Source organism: Struthio camelus, chromosome 1, assembly GCF_040807025.1.
Source record: "Struthio camelus isolate bStrCam1 chromosome 1, bStrCam1.hap1, whole genome shotgun sequence".
Classification (NCBI taxonomy): Eukaryota; Metazoa; Chordata; class Aves; order Struthioniformes; family Struthionidae; genus Struthio; species Struthio camelus.
The window spans coordinates 150,511,682-150,533,262 of record NC_090942.1 but is presented as its reverse complement, the minus strand read 5'-3'; the positions used below and the strand labels follow the sequence as shown (position 1 = coordinate 150,533,262).

At 37.4% G+C, this 21,581-nt stretch overlaps 1 protein-coding gene across 10 annotated transcripts in view; it reads right to left on the bottom strand.

The window, feature by feature from the left end:
• UBE3A (ubiquitin protein ligase E3A) overlaps positions 1–21,581 on the bottom strand; it is a 55,781-nt gene that overhangs the window by 26,470 nt on the left and 7,730 nt on the right. For 4 of the 10 annotated variants that reach the window (XM_068923362.1, XM_068923380.1, XM_068923373.1 and 1 more), the window contains 4 exons: positions 19,785–19,852; positions 12,226–12,372; positions 11,495–11,613; positions 7,935–7,979 (listed from right to left, as the gene is read on the bottom strand). In XM_068923362.1, coding sequence (XP_068779463.1) covers positions 7,935–7,979; positions 11,495–11,514 — 65 coding nt within the window. In that variant the 5' untranslated portion in view covers positions 11,515–11,613; positions 12,226–12,372; positions 19,785–19,852. Of the gene's footprint in view, positions 1–7,934; positions 7,980–10,999; positions 11,066–11,494; positions 11,614–12,225; positions 12,373–19,784; positions 19,853–21,581 lie in introns of all 10 variants that reach the window. The other 6 variants (XM_068923389.1, XM_068923397.1, XM_068923361.1 and 3 more) reach the window with 3 other exon arrangements.

Genomic DNA, 21,581 nt, shown 5'->3' with positions numbered 1-21,581 from the left:
GCCAAAGACTCACTGACTTAAGTTCTGTGAAATTTCATTAGAGAATGACGGTCTACCTGAAAATTAGATTTTTTTTTTTTTTTTAAATCAACTATGGTAACTAACTATGCAATTTGCTATAGTAACTATAGTCTTAGAAGTTTATTTTCTGACTATTCTACAGACTTTTCACACAACCTTAGGCAAATTATCTAGGTAAATAAAAAAAGGTGTGGACTTAAAGGGAGGACATAGACCTAAAAAGGTAAAATAGACTTTACCAAGTCCTCCATAACAGCTATCCTTAGTGGCCTTAATCCACCAAAGCACTTCAGGAGAAAGCAGTGTGGAGTAAGCTAATGTGTGAATTTACAGAACAGTAAGATAGTCCATATTGCATCCCCATTTAGGTATTTGGGGGAGTACCTGTAGTGTCCAGTGTTAAGGCTCATCGCTTGCATGTCTAAACCAAGAGCCTAAGCATCCTATATTAAGAAAATGTAGAAGGTACCTCCAGAGGACAAAGCACTCTTTTTCGTGGTGCATTTCTCTACTATCCAAAAAGCATATGTTCTTAGCTTTAGGTATCAAAACTCATCCATTGAGTTGGGGTAATGCAAAAACACCTCTGTTCTCAGCACACACTACACAGTGAAGTCTACAACCTGCTCCAAGCATCTACACAAGGATCTAGTGAAGATTAACTAGTCACTTCAATGACGAGTTTGCTGCATATTAACACACAGACATCTTCCAATGTAGCTAAGACTGCAGTGACTGAAAGGCACACATGTCCACAAAGGCACACACTGCTATTGCATATCTGAGTATGAAACTGCACTGGCATGGTCACAGTAGCAAGGGCTTCACAGATTGCCTTAGGGACAACTCCCCAAGCAGAGGGTCTTCTACACCACCTCTACAGGCAACACTCCCTACTCCAGCAGGGGAGAGAGAGAGAGACTCATACATACGTGTTCTTTCCCCGAAGCCCAACAAATTTACTTGCACATTTTCTATAAAAAAAAAAAGGTATTCCCTAAAATACTTTTGTAGTACTTAAGAATCAATTAAAATGCCTAAAGGCATCCTTATTTTTTTCTTCAAGTAACAGAAAGCCAGGTTGCAGTTACTTTGCATTTGTAATTGCAATGCTGCCAAAACTGCGGAGTATCACTAGAAACTCACACCACTGAGCAGCTACCTCTCTCTTTCTCTCTCCAAAAGTTACTTTACAACTCAATTCACTTTTGCATGTCTAGAACATATATACAAGCTAAGATATTAAATGTGCCAAATTTGTTTTATCTAGCAATTCAAGTTTCATGCAACAGCACATAGCGTGCATTTCTCAAATATCTTAAGCTAAATATGCAGAAATACTACATAAAGCAAATACTATTTTGCAGCGGAGAAAACGAGAAATTTAAACAGTTAAGGAATTTTAGAAAATCTGAAGTACCTACTTCTTTACATTTCAACTACATAAGAAAGAATTTTCATCCAAGTTTTACATCTTATCTGAAGTTAAAGATATCTGTATAAAAGCATAATCCTAGCTTTAACTTGACCTAAATTTTAGAAACAGTATGAAGGATTCATAGCTGTCTAGAAGTATGAGCATTAAATAGGATGTTTCTGAACAGTTTCTATCCGGGATAGATCAACTTTTATACGATTTCTACACAGAAGCTTCACATTGCTCTGAGATGTCTAATATTAATAAACGAATAATTTACAATGGCCTGTTTTAGCAAAACCATTAGGAATTCAGAAGTGCCAAAACGTTCATAAGCCATTTCCTTTCTTAAGGCAAAAAAACCCAGTAAAAAACTACTGGAATATCTCAAATAAATGAAAACCAGCAATGCTTATGGAAACGAGAGGAAAATTGATGTTTGTCTTCTGGACAGGAAAAAAGGGGAACATTTTTTTTTTCCAAGTACTAACAGCAAAACAACTTTCAGTATATACCTTAAGAGATAAGAGCATAAAGTGACTTACACAGCCGCAACAATTATACTGTACTTTAAGAAATAAAACAATTGGCAGATCAAAAACAGTCAAAAACCCCAGATGTGGGTTATGAATGGTCATCTTTGTAAATCTAAATACTGCTTTTTGAGAGTTTCAATCTTTGCATGTTGGTTTCCCTCTTTTGTTTAGTTAGTGTAATAATGGCAGTGCTAGAGAAGTTTCCAGTGAAGACCCTGGCCGCACGTACCCTTTTGAAGTGGCTTGTACATGGATGTGCCAAATGGAGCTGAAGCCGAGCACTGTCCCTCGCTTCCAGGGATCTTGGAGCACCTTTTGCCTGCCTCAGCCCACGGAGATCCTAGCTAGCATACGTGCGCAAACGCACACGGGCAAGGAGCTAGTGTTCTCCAAACCTTGTTCCTTCCTGTGCCCCACCACTGCTGTCTGGACCATGACCCTGTGGGACTGTAGCGGCTTCACCCAAGGGACCTCCCCACTCCCTGCATATTTTAGGGCTCCTCTGCCCTTGGGAACGTTATACACCGAGAAAGGTAGATATGGCAGTTCCGCGAGAAGGGCCACCTGCAAACAGTCAACAGAAGAGCTGCCCCAGCTTTATGTAGCAACACAGACAGACAGCTAGAGAGATGAGGGTCAAGAACTTGGTCAGCGCATATCTCAATCTTGTCCCACAGACTAAGTTACCTTGGTACAGTCCTATCTGGGACATGGACTCTTTATTATTGCCCTTTCCTCTTCCTGCTGCTAGAGTTAAGACTTTATGGAGCAAACACTGCTCCACGGACCAACTAGTATCATATTACACTTCTTGTTTGTCCTTTGCAAGAAACGTGCAGTGCCCTGTTACCTGTATAATGCCTCCAGCAATCAGGTATGCAATAAATTGAGATGAACAACATACTGATTTCAAACCAAGCAATTTCAGGAGAAAGTCCCTCCTCCCCTCTCCCCTTTTTTTTTGCATGATATTAGAGATCTGAAGGCATTAAATAACTAGTTTTGGGGAAACTCAAGTTATTAAACAGTTACCGTAAGCAGTCCACAAATATAAATAGTAAGGAACATAGGCATGTTACAATACTGTACCATGTTTTAAAAGGCTATACTCAAGTTCATAGAATCAGTGTCAACTGAAAAGGCAGGGAGAAAAATAAAGCCTTAATAAATAAATTTATTTTTAAACTACAAGGAAAAAGTAACTTGAATTACTGCTGGAATAAACTTAGTAATAAGCTTAGGACTAATTATAAACTTACAATTTCTTATTCAGTTTGAATGCATTTGTTAATGTTAATATTTTTAAGAAAAAACCCTCAGTTCACTGTTAAACTTCCAAAGAATAATTATATCTAATTGGTAAGAAACAGCACAATATATTCAACAGTTCTTACTTAGTAATTTTAAAACAAAATTTGTAGAAGTCCTAACCTGTAATACTCTGTTACCAGCTGTGAGGCCACAATAATGCTATAACAACTTTGTCTTATTGGAAATAAATGGAACAACACTTTCCCAGTAACTTCACAAACTTGCTGGAACCATTCAGTCTGACGGTCACGTAGCCAGGACAAAAACTACGATATTTTAATCAAGTATTATGTAAAATACATATTGCACACTACCTTCCATGTTTTTTCCCTAAGTTAAAACAAGTTCTAACATTCAAGCAAGAACAATTACACAAATTAAACTCCATGTACTGAACAAGCTTAAATTTGTCAAGCACAAACATTTATACACTGCATTCTGATCAGCAGCTCTACCAAAGATAGAAGACTGGATACATCATTGCAGTGGTATCTTTAACGATGTCACAATAGTATCTTGGAAACATGGACTCTGATACTCTACTTCTGGATCACCAGAGTGTTCCAGTAGAAAGCATTATAAAGGAGACACTATTTAAGAGAAAAAAAAATACGTTGATATATTAAGAGGACTGACCATTGCAACATGTAAGAAAGACTTGCAGAAAAGAAATCTAAATGCCGACTCCAGACTTTTTTTTAGAAGTCAGGTTTCCATGGTTACGTTCTTCTGCTATGCCTTCATCCCTTATGACACTGTCCTAGAAGCACGACCACGGTTACACAGAAACTGAGCGTAAATAGCATGGGGTCAGAAGATGTAAGCACCCTAGTTTCCAGTCTAAGAACAGTCTAGTATCTGTGAATTGAACAGTTTCAGAGAGAACTGTTCACATATTAAGCTGTTTATTTGGGTTTAGCTGGTAAAATTACAGTATTCTCCAAACTCCAGGAGCCAAGGTCTGTAAAACAGTTGCTTCGGTTGCATTTTATATTAAAAAAAGGCAAAAATATATCTTTTTCCCCACAAAAACTTCACAGCAAAATCTTGAATTCCTGTTCTTTCAAATTGTTACAGAAATAGCTCACCTCATCTTACTACACTTTTGCTCTTGGAAGCAAAGATAAAACAGGCACTGGAAGAGTAATCAAAGTAGTTGCCAAATTTAAGACACTAATAATTCTGGAGTGGAATAGAAAAGACACATACTCTTACTAACTAATGAAAAGTCCTCAAGAGAATCATTGCCTGGCTAAATGAGGCATTGCAAGATGCACCATTTGGAAGAATCACAGAATAGTTGGGGCTGAAAGGGACCTCTGGAGATCATGTGCTCCAATTCCCCTGCTCAAGCAAGGTCACTCAGAGCAAGTTGTCTGGACACAGTCCTGGGCAGCTTTTGAATATCTCCAAGGACGAAGCTCCAAAACCTCTCTGGGCAACACGTTCCAGTCTTCAAGCACCCTCACAGTAGTGAAATGTTTCCTTGTGTTCAAGTGGCATTTCCTGTGTTTCTGTTTGTGCCCATTGCTTCTCGTCTTGTCACTGGGCACTGCTGAAAAGAGTCTGGCCCTATCTTCTTAGCACCTTCCCATCAGATATTTACGTGCCTTGATGAGATCCCCTGAGCCTTCTCTTCTCCAGGCTGAGTAGTCCCAGCTCTCTCAGCCTCTCCTCCTATGAGACATGCTCCAGTTCCTTAACCGTCTCTGTGGCCCTTTGCTGCACTCACTCCAGTATGTCCATGTCTGTCTTGGACTGGGGAGTCCAGACCTGGCCCAGCACTCCATATGTGGCCTCACCAGGGCTGAGTAGAGGGGAAAGATCACCTCCCTTGACCTGCTGGCAACACCCTTCCTAATGCAGCCCAGGATCTGGTTGGCCTTCTTTGCCACAATGGTGCATAGCTGGCTCACGTTCAAGGCTACGCTCATGTTTCTGGCTATGAAGAAAATAGTTTAAGGTGTCCTATGTCCAGGAAGCACCAAGGTGGCATCTGAAAGTAGGTATGATGAATCACTACCACCTATACAGTCACTGAATGTATTTGCAATGGCCATAATTTGTTTTTCTGGCATATTATTTGGAAGCTGCTGGAGAACTTTGCCATCTTTCAAGGGCAATAAAGCAAACACTGAACCTACTCCAGTGTGAGATGACTATGTATCAAATATAACTGTACTAGCACTTTAGACAAGGGTTTAAAAAACTTAAAAAGACCAGAAATGTCAAAGCTGAAAAGCATCCCATCCTCAAAAACAAAGAAGAAAGGCTGAATTCACAGAAAACCTGCATCCTATCAGAATATCAGCATCCTGGCCTTGATATGTGGCAACATGCAACAGAGGGGAGATGCATTAATTGATAAGAAGAGTCAAGTTATTGTTAAAGTAAGCAATAAAAAACTGCAATTTAGTTCTAAACAGTTTTAAAGAAAGTTACACTAATCAAAGCTGGAAATTATTGCAGACTTGCAATAGGAGCAGACAGATGAAGGCGCGAATATTGAAAAAAAAATAATCAAAGACATGAACGAACACTAAAATAAAAATGATCTTAACACCAAGACGCTCATCAGGCATAAAGCTAGAATTTGAAGAGTTTTGGATAAATAAGACTTTTACCCATGGAATAATTTGCTGCAGAGGCTGAAAGAGTCACTATTTTTTTTTCTTTTAAGTGATACATGTGAAACATATGCAACAATGCTCCTAATACAGAGCTCTGCAAAGCAAAACACGAAGAATCAGACATTAGCCTGCCAAAGCCAGTCAAAACAACTTAAACATTTATTGTGCAATTAACAAGAACTTGCATAAGTCCCTGCATTTACTAATGCACTACTGGCATCTAAACAGCATAGTTATTTTAGGTACACAGTAGGTTTGTAGGTTAAACTGTTACCAAGCATGTAATCCCATCTTATGTGGTAAAGAGTAACTATGTAGCAGGATTGCAGAAGTTTTCTGCAATTAGTGATGCACATATCACACTATGATACAGTACTAAACACTCTGGCTCTCCCATTATAGTATGCATAGGTACTATATAATTGCTACTCAAATATGTATGTGAATCCCTATAGCTTGACTGGCTGGCATCTACTTTAAAAAAACAACAGGAGTCTACATAATGAGAACAATTCTGACGACCATTCTACACAAAAAAAAAAAGAAAAAAGAAAAAAATCTTGCATCTGCAAAAGCTTGCTACTAAAGATTTTCATTTCTTTCAGGTTTATATTTATGGAGTAGAACACTACCTCCCAGCAGCTGGACAGCATTACTGTTAACATACAGGAGAGGACAGAGAGAGCAAATTCTCCTCCCAAAGGAACTGCTCCTTTTAGTGCAAGAGGAGACTTAGCTGCAGTGAACACCCAAAAGCAGATGGGGCAAGTGCTCCTTGTTTCCTTTTTACTTTTAAGGATAGGTATGCAGTCCAATGAGGAGGGGCTCACCTCAGCTTTGTCCCTCCGAGGTGGACAGCTACAGCAAAGAAGTCCTTGAGCACTTCACACCATGTCCCTAGCCTGCATAACACCCTAAAAACGGAATCCAGCTCACGACGTGTAAAACACTAGACCACTTCAGGAAGGGTGGGGAAGAGAGGACTAATTTGTTTAAGGTCACAGAAGAGGTTTGTGGTGGAAGATAAATGAACCTAGATATTCTGCAGCCTAGCATAGTACCCTAAACCACTGGGCTATATTCCCTGTATTATTTTGGAACTTCTCTTCTAAGCCAGCATAGCAACGTTTGTGGTTTCTCTATTTGAATTCCAGGAGAGGATGGTTTCAAAAGTTAGAAAAAAAGTGTTTGCTAACTCATGGAAGGAAAAAAAAAAAAAAAACACACCCTCCAACTAACTTTAAAAAAAAAAAAAAAAAAAACAGTCCAGCCCCCTTATTCTCCCCAAATCCTTTTCAATTTGAAATGGGAACAAACATTTTACCTAACACAATTTTGCTTCAAGTTAACCTTGACTTGTAGGCTGATGAAGATCTCAAAGTTCAGAACTGCTAGCAAGAAGCTAGATGAATATTGCTTACTGAAAGGAAGATATTTCTAGATACAGAAAACTATCTAATACATGGATTTGCCAAATCAAGTCAGGCTTTTTTTTCCCTTAGTTCAGCAATTCATCTGCCATGATAGAACTAGCAGGTATTGCACCTTAGTACTGAATTGCCTTCAAGCCCATGCAAGCTCTAAGTGAACAGCAGGTAGAATTCCATTCCTTTTGTCAGGTCTGAATATAGGCCTGTAGATTTCAGACACTGTATTATGCTACCATCTACTGGTTCACATTAAGTTAAACCTCTGAACTTTCCCTAAAAAAAAAAAAACAAAAACAAACAAAAAAACAAACAAGAAAACAAAAAACCACAACAAAAAACACCCCCAAAATTAACCCTCTAAATTATTGCTCAGAATAACTGTTTCTGCACAGAGGCTTAAAATTACTTTTTTCTATAGTTCCATAGCAAAATACTGATTTAAAGTTTTCTAAGGAAATTCCACAAGCTATTTCACAGTTCTTCTTTAGTTTGGTGTTTGTCTCCCCACTGCCAGGTGCAAGAGTAATTGTCCCATCTGTTCAGAATATTTTTAAAGAAGATATACCAAACTCATCATTCATTTACTTACATTCGGCTTGTTTCAATGTTTTCAGAGTGAGGTTCTCCTGGTGATCTGCAAATATAGATATAAAATAACAAAAAATGCTTAAGGTTAAGTCATTAAAATACGAAGAGTTAAGAAAACTGGAAAGTGATAATACATTTATTTATATTGCCACTAAAAGCATTAGCTTTCATGCATTTACACATTTAACTTGTTTGACAAAACTCTTATAAAACGCATTTTCAACAAAAAAAACTGAGAATAGGATTAAGCCAATTACTCTAATAAGGACAGCATTTTTCCACAGCTTACACGACAAGGGCCATATCAGGAGATTTCTGATCAGTACTTCTATATTTAGGTTGGACAGTGCACCTGTTCTGGGCTAATTATTTATAACTATTTCTGTAATTACAAGGTATGCTCAAGTTATCAGCGATCAACTGTTAAAAACAGAGTCCTTTTGCACAGTTGGACTCTATGAAGAAGGAGCTCAGAAAGAGATCTCAACAGAATCTCAAAACAGATTCCAGGTATTTCTTCCATTACTCTAATTTATGGACATAGAATAATCTCACAGAGCAGTTAATGGGAGAAAGCAGAAGAATTACAGTTTTCTGTTCCTTTATTCCAGTCAACAGGTCAGTCCCTAGTATTCAGAATTAGGTATTAATTGCCTGGTATTTCTGAGCAGCAGCTGTATGCAGTTTGCTTACTCCTTTTGTTTTAATTTAGAAAGTAATTTAGAGGATGAAGTTCCATATTAACTTAACCAGGCTAAATTATAATTGTTCAGCTCCTCCTTATCCCTGCCATCTTTCCTGTGTGGCACTGGTTCAGGGAGTTAACATTTATTTTTTGGATAGATTAATTTTTTTCCTCTCCTCTGGACTTCCTCCTGCACCCAGGGAGTTTTTAGCCAGATCAGAGTCCAGAATCAAGAGACGGGACAGCAGAAGTGCAGCAGTTTTGACTTCAATAACCTTAAACTGCCTTGAAACCACACCATAAAGAACCTTATGCAACTTCGACTTTGACACAGTTCTCCAGAACTGCTATGCTGGATATTAATTGTTTGAGGAGTGGAAATACAGCATAGCCATAACAGTAAAACTCTGTGGCTTACAGGAACAAAAATGCCTTTCATGACAAGAGTTTTCTCAAACAGAAATGAGCTAATATCTGCAAAGAGAACTCACTCTGCAGGTTTCATCTGAGTTTGTTAGAGGACTGTGGTTAGCATAATTAAGCAGGCTTTGCCATAGCTTTACCAGGGAAGTCTTTGTTTACAGTAATTTCTATATAGTTTCTATAGATTTACTAAATATCTACCTATACTATTCTAATGTTATTGGAAAGTTTCCATCTATATCCTGAAATATTGCTTCTATTCCTGTTTCATTGCGTTGATTCAAATTCTCTCATTACATGTTCTCAAAATTCTCTACTTAAAATCTCAGTTCCTCTACTGGCATACCAGATCTCAGCAATTTTCTCTGTTTTACCAAACTGTTTGCATTATGTCAACTGACCCAAAGCCTAAAAGACATTTCTGGCAGACAACTCAAAATTCCTAGGCTAACTGGATACTATGCAATGACGGATGATGCAGAACACAGGAAGTTATGTGTTTGTATTTCTCCAAAATACAGAATTCAACTTTTGCTAGAGACAAAGTTCTGAATTTACTATCCAACTAAATTTATACTGATGCTTAAAATGTGAGAACCCACTACCTGGAAAAAAAAAAAAAAAAACCCAACCCAAACCTAGAAAGCCGCCCAATTTTAAAATTTGGTCTCTATTTAACCTCTCCAAATGATATTTCCCTTACTCAAAGTTCAGGAGTAATGAAACTGGAGTAATGAAATTGTTGCAAAAAGATCAACACCAAAACAAATCAAACCTCTCTTCCCTTCAGCTCCAGTGACTGAAGCAAGTCACTAAATAATTAGAAAAAAAGTGAGGTTCTTTTCCTAAGTATTTGTCCAAGCATGTAAGTGCTAGAAACCATACAACCCAAGGAGTGGTAGAAAGAAGAGTGTTTATATTCATACTGGTTAGCTTCTCTGCTCACCTCCATGAATTAAAAAATAGCACAGAACCAGCTTTCAGGGTCTAAGGCAGTCACTATCTGTTTTGTTTTGTTCAAAGAAAACGCAACACAATGAAACTCTAGGTAAAAGTAGCACTTTAAGTTGCTACAAAAATACCATTGGAATAGTAGTGGTGATTAAAAAAAGTGAAGAGTATTAGTCACTTGGAGCCTTTAAAAACATAGCAATATGAAAAACAACAGAATTAAGTTTAGATGCCAGTCTGCTCTTTTATCATGCAAAAAAGAGTTTCTGATAATTTGCAGGACAGATATGGCTACGTAACTATTAGTATACCCAAGATCTTTTTCTGTCCCTGAGGTTTAGGTATGTTTTATCTAGGCTTGAATAAACAATGAAGTTCAGTACATGCTATGCTGCAGAAAAATTTCTTCTTCAAGACAACCAAGAAAGACAATGAGAAGATCTTACATTTTCAGAGAAGTTCAGAAAAAAGAAAACCTAGCTGTGTCAAAACAGGTTTGGACCTCCTACATAAGTGGATGTACAAAACAAGGGCTCAGATTCCTTCAGTGTATTGTTTTCTATAGCATGAGCAAATCCACTATAAATATGATCCACAGAAATATGAATCCACTTATTAACTGTGTTTTAAAAGGTTTCAAATGATGATGTAAGCAGCAAGTAAAATAGGCTTCCAATACTCATTAAAACACCGTGGAAGATGAATCTACTTATAAGAATTGTATCTGCTTGTTGAAAAGCTATTTATTCTTTAATATCCAACTGTTTACAAACAAGATATCTTGTTGTTCCTCTAAGCAGGCAATAGTACCGAAAAATAATTACATAGTATGTCTAGACATTCTTTCATCATGCTTAAAATTTCAAACAAGAGTTCTGTTCAGAGAAAATTGCAGAGCAAATGCTCTTACAAATTTCAGCTTTGATTTAGATTGTAGAAACTGATCACGAGACACCAGCTAATCTGAATACTGCAGTATGAGCTAGCAAATTCAAATGGTGGCTCACTTCCAACAACACAGGAAGCAACTTCTCCATTCTGCAAGCCACTCCTTTTACCTCCACTGTAACTCCCTAGGAGAGAAAAGTAAAGGTTTGCAAGTCTACAAATTTTAACATCATCAAGCCTTCTGGACAAATTACTTACAAAAAAAAAGAACATATCGCTTAAATAAGTACGTTAAACATTTCAGACACAGTTTTAAGTACTGCAGTAAGAGTCATCAGAGACTCTTAAATGATGGCTTGGCTCTTAGAGGAATACTATGGAGCGCCAGGGTGCTCAAATTTTAAAAAAGCAAGCAGAGCAAAGCTAAGTGAGCTTTGAAATCACTCTAAGTAAACAGTAAGTCAACTCTGTCAGCAGACTTATCTTAACCAAACAACATAACTTAATTCTATTCATAGAATTAACTTCAAGTCATACACATTAAGTACTTCTTAACATTAAATATTATACTAAAAAAATAACCTCAGAACTAACACAACACGCTTTATGCTTACCTTTTACAAGCTGTGGCCATTCGGTGACATCAGGGTGATCACAATTTTGAGTCACGGATTAAAAACAAGTTGTCACACCAGTCCTGTGTCACACTGGGCTAACCACAAGCTTAACAACTCTAAATAAGTAAAAATAATTTAGTTAAAAGTCCTTATAAATTATTTCCACTGAATAAAAACAGTTCACTAAATAAAAACATCACAGAGGAAAAAATACTGATGCTAAGAATTAGTTTATCCACAAAATTAAGGTTTACTGTACAAAAGTTTGTTCATTCTCAAATAGCATTCTACAACTTCTACCGTAACTCACTACGGTGCACAACTGGTGAATTTGAACTTACTTTCAGTCTCTCCTAGAAAATAAAAAAAATAATAATAAAAGTCTCTTGGACCAGAGGAAAGCATCTGACATTAAGACAGTGACCATTCAAAGATTCGGAAACATGTATAAATATGAACTATGAGTTCTAACATCTAATATGATTTGATAAACTGTTTCTGTTACAATTCAATTAGTAATGGTTCCTAACGAGATTTTGTGTTTGGAGGGGGAGCAACACACACATTAAGCTCTGCTGGATGCCTCTCCTAGAGATTAAATACACTAAATATGTGTAAGAGTTCCACAGGAGCAAACTTTGCTAGCTTTGGCCAACCTTTTGGAATATTTGCTCCATTTACATCACAGTCTTCCTCCTCTCCTTTACATTTTCAAAAGTATATTTTACCTGTCAATTGTTTCCCGTGATCTGGCTCCACCGGTATAAATTGAAGGGTTGGTCCTTTACTTTGTCACGCAGGTGGCAGCCAGTGATCACTCAGCAATACTCGTGCCCAGAGCGCCCTGGGACCACCCCAGCTGATTACTTCCATGGCTGAAAAGGAACCAGTTAGTCTCTCACCTACTGCTATTATCTACTCTAAACTAAAGTTAATCGATAAAATACTTGCAAACATAACCCTCAATATCACCCCATTCTCTCTACCACCCAAGCTCCTATGTGAACTGGAGAAAGACTTTAAAGAAAAAAAAAAAAAGTCCTATGATGGAGTCAGATCAAAACCAGCATTATTCACTTTCTGCTGACACAAAGTTTTAATTAAATTGAAATACTAAGAATGTATTTAGTAAAAAGACAAAACAAAACAAAACCCCCTTCTCTAAACAGCTAGTAGCAATGAAAAGAGAGCTCTGTACAATAACTAAGAAATTTATTTCTGTGGCTTGGATGAAACAGTGACAAAAACCTACAATCAGTAGGTTGTCAGGTAGCAGTACCCTCATAGACCAAGGTGCACAAAGGCTAATGAGCTACAGAAGGCCAGCACACAGCTGTCTGCAACACTCACAGACACACTGATCTGGTGTAAATATTAAGTGAACACCTCCTACAGTTCTAAATATTCCAGCAAACAAACTGTTGTGTTTCAGTCCAATATGTCGCAAGAGTCCTTCCAGAAAGGCCTTAGGTTTCATGAGCAATCAAGCATTCCGAATGCTAATTTGTATCCATTGACTCAAGAGATCAGAAATCACTGAACAATAAGCAGGGCCTACAATTCGCCAAAGGTTTTTTTTTTTTTTTTTTTTTTTTTTTTTTAGAAAAGCTACTGACTTTTGCCATTCTGCTACATTTTGCCATCCTGCTACAAGAACTCCTCATCTCTAAAATGGAATGATACTTGTATTAGTTTTGGAATAACACTTATTAGTTTTATTAGGTACATTCCTTGAGGGAAGAAAAATGTCATTTAAGTATTTTAACCTTAGTATTTGAGTGCCCATCCAGACGCAGGTGCAGTTGATTTAAGGAAATGAAAAGAGGAAAGCAGGCTTCTGAAAACCTCTTTGAATCAAAACAGAAGTTCCCTAGTAACTACATTTTACAGGTGTGAAGTGTCAAAGTCTAACTGAGTCACTGCTAGGAACACAGTACAAGGGATAAGAGCCAATGGGAAATATTACTCATCTGTATTAAAAAAAACAAACAAATGACAGACAAGGTCAAGATCTTCAAAATTACATTTATTGACCGTCAGCTGTATAAAGAAGCAAATAGCAAAAACCAAGTAAGATGTTGATGCAAATCTAAGGTAAAAAAAAATCTTAAAATGCTACTTATGGCATTCCTTAGTTCAGGATATGACAATGTCTCTTTAAAGCTGCTGGTTTACATGGTAGTAGACAGATGCCTATTCTGGGGCAGTGCCTTCTTTTCTTAAGTTGAACTTTATTTCTTGCTGTTTTCTGAAGAACTGATATGAAATGCCTCTATAAAAATGCTTTTCAAAATAGAAGTCTCTTCTAGCTCTAACTTTTAGTGCACTGATCAAAAAGGGCAGTGGTGTAATCCCTAATGCCAAACTGACCTGTTGGGAAACCTGCATTCTGACTGCTGTAAGTACAGGTAGTGTTTCGGAGTGTACTGAATCAGTCATTCCCTAGCAAAATTGTGTCCTGTATCATCCAGGCCATAAATAAAAGTTAGCCAGAACAGTCTTCAACTCAAATGGAAGCATGCTGGAACAACAGGCTGCCAGCATCCTTAGTAAAGCATGGTTTTCTTTAGGCTATTTCATGCGTGAGGAAAGAAATCACGAAGACGACTGTCCACAGTGAAGAAATACACTAAGTGTTGGTACTGGATTCAAAAACCACCAGATTTTGGAATGTTAAAGAACATTCTTTGAGGTGACAGCTCCACAGTCACTGCCAAGACAAGTTTATGCCCTAGCCTGACACAGACCCAACTGTATTAGTCAGATTTAACAGACCACCCAGCACGGAATTTACACCAGCTGCGTGAAAACAAGATAGTATCTGAACTAGTGTGAATCTTACCAAGTTGAAGTCAATTCATCAAAATTTTGTAATGAAATTTGTACCTATAGATTGAATTTATAGTGGATCAGAGCTTTGAATCATGCAGCTGCATGACTTTTGATCTGTTACAATAAACCTTGAAACGGGATTTACTGTATTGAGGTCTAAAATTTCTTTGTGCATTCATTCCAACAGCATGGGTGCTCTGGCAGCAAGAAATGTGTTATTGAATCACTTTCCCTTTTCAATCCCTCTCATTCTACCTTCCCCACCTATCCTTGTTGCAAGTCCTGTAGGACAGAACAAGATAGGCAGGGCTTCTCTAGCACAGATGAAAAGTCATTTTTCTAAAACTTTATTCCTTTACTGGTAAGAATACTGCGTGCCGAAAGAGATCGCCACGTTAAAACAAGGGGTAAGCGGGGAAGGAGACTGCCAAAGATCCCTTATTAGGAAACTACTGTTTGAATGAAAGACATTTTGACTGCTGAATCTGAACAAGGGAGAAAAAAAATTTTGGTACAAGAGTCGAAGGACACTGCTTGACCAGGAAAGTGAAATTAGACTGATAGACAGACTAACATCCTGGAAAAGGGCACTGAAAAGAATAGGGAACTGACCTGAACCAGCTGCCTTTTTGTCAGAGGTGTTACTTTACAAAATCCCTGACTGTAACTTACTTTCTGGAAGACAGGACCCTGAAACAGCAGGTCCAGGAGAGGAAGGGGGAAAAAAAAAAAAAAAGTCTTGGAGCAGAGTTGCTCAAACATAGATTTCTCAGATCTCCACTCTCACGATTAGCACGGTTTACAGTTCAGTCTTTTATGGACATGTAGAACAGCTGAAGGTATCAAACAGAGTTTGTGCCCATAGAATGGGTCTGAGAAACCAGAGATAGCTGCTAGAGCCTCTTTGGGACTGGGCAGACTCCAGGACAGACATATCTACATTTTCCTAGTGACTGTTCACAAGACGTAGATTCAACCAGAACTGCAAAAACCCACGTTATTATTAGCAAGACAACACACAAGAACTGTGTCTTCAAACCATATATCTGAAGGACCTTGAATGGCATGGAGTAACACTCATTGAGGGGGAACAGAAGAAATAACGTTTATGAAGCGAACCAAGACAATAGTAATTTCTTCAAGGTGACAGGTAGAGATTTTCTGGCAAGAATGCTCCTATCAACTGTAAAGGAGGCAGAAAACAAATAATGAATCAGTGAAAGAGCAGGCAGTCAGAAATCAGGTTCGGTTGCTTCAAAAGGGGCCAAAAACAAGTTGTTATGTAGCCTAGTGAGATCTTTTGTTTAATCTTAGAAGTCTGGAAACCCAAACACGAGCCAAGAAAAGCCCTCCAACTTCAAGGTACAGAATACAAAGTCACACCATGGAGAACACAGTACATATCTGTCAGCAGTCAAAATATAAGGCAAAAAAAAAATCCAGCTACAAATCAATTTTGACTGTAAGTTGTCAGTTACACGGATTTCTTACGCCTATTACTGTCCCTATGTTATTTGACGTATAGGTGTTCGTTTTTGGTGACAGTGCAGCTATCTTGCAGCTGACACTTAGTATCCAAGGTCCGGAAAAATTCTGGAGTGGAGGGACAATTTTTAAAATTAAGCTATGACTTCTTATTGACGGATGGAAGCATGTATGCCCCAAGAGAGAGCATTTTTAAGAACTTAAGATTTTCCACCCAAGTAATCTTTGATCCAAATCTTTTAAGACAATCTTTCTGACCGATGATCTAATGCAAAAGGGGCAAAAAACTACCATGCCTGTATCTTTTGGTGCTGAAATGTGACTTGCTTAATTAAAAATAGCCATCTCTCTCAAGAAGATACCACTTCAGATAGCTTTTGTATCTTTTATGAAGAATCCCTGTGGATGCCCCAAGAGTGATGAGGTAACCACCCTTCACCAGTTCAATACATTTCCAGAACTACTTTAAGTAGCATGATGGAAAGGACAGTCACCACCTGTACGGTAAGAGGTGCCGTCCGAACTACCCAGCTAGCTCACTCCTTCAAAAAAGGAACTGCTACTAGTAGGAAAGCTGGCCTTGTAAATCTTGGGATTGAAACCATCAAGTGTCCTACAGGAAACTGCAGAATATTCACCAAAACTCTAAGTTCAATTGTAACTGGGAGTTACAGAAGAAATTTTAATAGGTATGCTTGAGACCTGTAATTTTTTTTAAAAACAAGATGTGATATATCAATTGCTTTTATTGCCTGCATGCTGTTTCCAACACAGAAACCCTGCAAAGCTATGATAAGATTCCAGAGGTTTTCTTCAGAAAACTAATAGGTCAAATCATCAGTGATCTCAAAGTAAAATAAACAGCCACTAATAAAGCCTGACGATTTAAGTCCCAGTGAAGCTGCAAAAAATAAATAAAGGCATCCATAGGGGAAAAAAAAAAGTCACTGTTTGGTAAGCCAAACCCATTCAGGCACAATACATTACAAACACAATCTGAAGCCGTATAGTTAGAAGAACAAAGAATGCAGATCTACCCTGGAAATCAGGGTAATCAGAAGTGACTTAGGGCAGTCACAAAGGATAAGCAAACATAAACATATTCCCAGTATTACTAGCTAGAATGACAAACACGACTCCCGAAGGGTTTCTGGAACGGTATTTGTTCATCTGCACAAGGCAATGGAGACATGTTCAAAACTTGGGCCCCGTTCTCCAACTACTCAAAATCCTTCAAAAGTGTTTCAGAAGCAGCAGCAAAGAGCCATGAAGATAGCATAAGGATTGGAGCAAGTGCCTTGTGGTAAGATAATGGAAAGAGTTCAAACTCAATCAAGATAAAACATATGGGTAGTGGAAGAAACCAAGTCCTTTCACAGCACAGGAAGAACACATTAAAACGCTCCTCCAATTAAAAGAAAGTATATTAAAAGCATACAACTGGAAACTAAAGACTGACAAATTCAAACTGGATTAAGAACACAAACATGCAGTATAGCGAGGAAAATTAACACATGCATAAGTTACCTGGTGAGGTGATCTGAATTTGCTATTGCTATCTTGAAATTAAGGCTGGTGACATTCTGGAATTTACATTTTAGTGAGAAATATAACTTTTGAGTTTAATAGAGGTAGAATTTGGTGCATTTAATAACTTTCAATATACGGATATCAACTATAGATTTATATACAGTCTTCCTCCCATAGCATTTTTATACTTGCTTTGCCTCAAGGTTAACAACTCCATGAATTATACAGTAACAAAATAAGGCCCAGTGTTTGCTCCCAATTTCTCTTCTAAAGCTAAAGGCTTATGTGTTATTCTCATTTTCTACAAATGGCCTCACAACTCTAGACGCTACATTTTTCCTTCAACATTTGGTTTTGGTTTGATGTTTCAGTAAGTTCATAGAAATACTTTATTTACTGCAGTAAAAAGAGGTAAAGACCTGGAATTATCTTTAGTTCCTGTATCCTTCACCTAGACCACAGCTGAACTTTCTTCAATTATACTTAATGCATGAGAGCGTGCACGTGCACGCACGCAATCTCCTTGCCTTATCTTTTGCAGCAGAACAATTTGTTTCCATCTCAGTGATGCCTACTACTTCAGATTTCCACCAAACAAATATACAGTTATGACTGGAAAGCTCTTCTTTATATCAGGTGGTGAGATCCAATAATCCATTTAAATTTCTTCTAGTAGCTCTGCTTTGTACTGGGTAGGTATCAAGTTAAGTTACTTTCCAAAGAGAAAAGCTATCCAGGTTCACTTCAGCTTTTACATTTAAATTTTATTTCCATCTGTTCTTTTTCTCATGTTTGGTTACTTCACTTTCTTTTCCCACTCACTGTCCATGTAGCCTTTCATGCAAAGTACCTCTCTGTTCACGTGCATGTTTCCTCATATATAGTTCATATTAAGACTAAGTATTCACGTAATCCTGTACCATAATATTCAACTTTTCTGCCACTCCATTAGCATTCATTACTCACATACTGTGGTAGTTAGAAGAGGATTCCTGTTCATTGGTTTAGGAAGCACATACCGCTAGAAAAACTACATACATACATAGGCAAGTAGCTAAACATCCAGGAAAAAAAGCAGATAGCAGAAATAATGGCCCCCCCCAAAAAAAAAAACAAAACAAAAGGCTTAGGTTTGAGGAAGAGCCATCATACACACAACCGGTATTGAAACTGGAGAGCAAGAAGCAGGTGGGTGGTCCCAGTGGTGCTGTGGGTGCAAAAATGAATATACTACCTGCCAGATGCCTGCTAGAGTAAAGGACCAATCTATAAAATTATTTCAGGAACATCTGGATTATGATGATGTAACACTATGGCTTTTTAAAAGATTTACAGTTTTTAATTAGCATACACTCTAGTTAAAGTTGCAGCTGAGTATTATTTTAGCTCCCCTCTATGGCTTTCTATGAAACAAAACTTGAAAAAGGCACCCAGGAACGCTTCTACAAGGCTGAAGTTTCAAAACTTTAAACAGGTTCTTATGTCAGGTATCTTCAAAAGAAAAACGTATGCACAAACACAGGTATAAAAGTTGCATCAGCAGTACTGAATTCGTCTCTGATTTAAAGTAGTTACAAAATAAAGTACACACATAATTTAGCTGTTGAATTAATCACTGATTATTCATGCATTAACAGACCTATTTACTAAGTAATGAAAATCTGAACTTGAAGAACAATAGTTTTTTTGAGTGGAGAAATTCAGAAAGTTTCATAGCTGACCATCTCATAAAGTTTTAGAACTTTACATAACTTAGAGACAGTACGGAGCAGCGCACCTTTTTCTGTACTACCAGATAATTCCATTAGACTGTCTCAGGATAAAGTTAGAACATGGGAAGTAAAATAACTAAGAGTTAAAGTTCCAACCTCGCTATAACGTATACTTTAAGGTGGCTGGACAGTTAACAGCATAAACAAAGAGATACCATGTGCTGTGGGCTCATGTTAACACTGCTAATGAAAATTACATTTCTGTATTTCCTAAGATTCCAGTTTCCAACTTTTGAGTACAGTAATGTTTGTGTAAGCTTTCAAGCAATTCTAAACTTAATTTTGCAAATTATGCCTACAAACTGTACAAGCGTGACTATAAACATGTCCAGCAGCAAAGAAACCGTCTCCTCAGAAACAGCGCTGATTTTTAGCCAATCCATAAAGAAAGAGATGAATGGTAGCAGCATGATACTGAGTTTGTAAAACAAATTAAAAGTGAATTCATCAATGTTGCATCATCAATATTTACTTTGTCCAAGAACATCAAATAACTCAGCTTTCAGGTGAACTATGCCTACCAGTTAATAGACATCATGGTTGAAAAATATGGGAGAAACGAACATGCAAGCTTCCCCCCTCGTTTTTTTTTTTCCTCCTTTTTTTAAAAACAATTGTTAATTATTATTTGTACATACACACAATATTAGTGAAAACATAAAACATACCATATCTTTCCACAGCTGCATAAGTTTGTCGTTCAAGATTCTAAAATGTGCTTCTACAGTTCTTGTATCTGTAATACAAAACAGTGCATTTCAGTTTTTGTACTATACTCCATAACAGTCAAAATCCATGTGACCTCAAAATTATATATTTAAAATGGCGATTCCATTAGCTGCATTCAATTAGAAGCATATACTTGCAAACAAAACAGATAAAATACTAAGTGTTGGGGACGCTACAAAAGTATAAAGTCCATAAGTACAATGTTGTTCTTTCTTCTCTAGTGATGTAATATAGCTGTATAATTCCATTCATCCAGTTTCTGCCCCTTCATTATAAATATCCATTTCTTCCTTCTAAAATATTTTGGCAAAATTTCTCTCTCTCTTTTTTATTTAATGGCATCAGTATTTATAATAAAAACATTCAAAGGATGCAACAAATAGAACCACATCTTTGTCCTGCTGTGCAAAACTTTAAGTTTGATAAGCAGGTCTATAAAAGTTCATTTTCAGAGGAGCCATAATTAACAAGTGACTCGAGCCTGAAACACACTCCAAATATTTTTACAAACAACTAAAAGCACAACTGATATGAGGGTTTGCACATGGAAAAATAGTTGATAGGCTCTCTGTCACTTATTAGGCATATAACTAAAGAAACCTAGTTAATATTTTTAAAAAAGTTATTCTTTTGGCATAGCATTTTTTCACTACATGAAATAGTCTCTTGGTTCATAAACTCTACTAAAAACAAATGAATTCAACGTAGCTGATTTAGCGTGATCTCCAGCACAGACCCTACCAAGGAAATCCCGATCTGGTTACTTAAGAGCACATTCAACTTTGTCTTACAGATGTTAAGCAACAGAGAACCTATGCAGTACCAAAGGCTCAGTTCTGTATCAGGGATATGAAAAAGAGTGACCCTGGACTGATACAGCTGTGCCAGTAAAGCTCTGTGGCACAAACAGCTCATACACAGATATAATTTTTCATGTCTAAAAACAAGTGCAGCCTACCTGTCCTATAAAACAAGATTCCTATTTCACCAACTATAATTATTATGTGGATTTATATATAATTAAGATTAATAAAATAGTGTTATACAATTGTGTCAATAAAACATTAGCATCATTCAGAAGGAAAAAGAAGAAAAAAAAGAAGATTCATCTAAACAACAAGAGACAACGTAACTGACGATTCTCCAGTAAGGAAGTGGTATTGCCACTCCATACCAACAGTAGAAATCCAGGAGATCTACCTTATACTGTAGTTCAGCAACAGCATTAAAAGTACTATAATCCATAAGATAACGCGAGTAAAAAGTATTCTGACAAACGTGACCAATACGCTTGCATCTCATAGCACAGGACTTCTGTCTTAAACTCCAGTATATGTATATATTTATTCATGTACATATACTTACACACACACACAGACCAACGTGAGCTACGCAAAATTCACTCATTCTCTTCTGAGGAAGAAAAGCATCAGCTTTGAGCGCACATGGAGAGCGAGAAGAGCACAAAGTACACATACAAAAAGTATCACAAGCACACCTATTAGGGACCCAACAGTTATTGCCCAGCAATGGGAGAAAAGAAAACAGAGGTCCCCAACAAACCTGAAGCTACACAGTTTAAGACAGTAACTCCTGCCATTATACTTTACAGCAGAAACAAGACCACAGCGGAGGAGATGGGTCCGGCAATTTGCTTAAGAACTCACAGCTAGCATCAGAAGAGCAAACAGCACTAACAGCACAAGACTGAGGCATATGGACTTCCAGTTTTGATA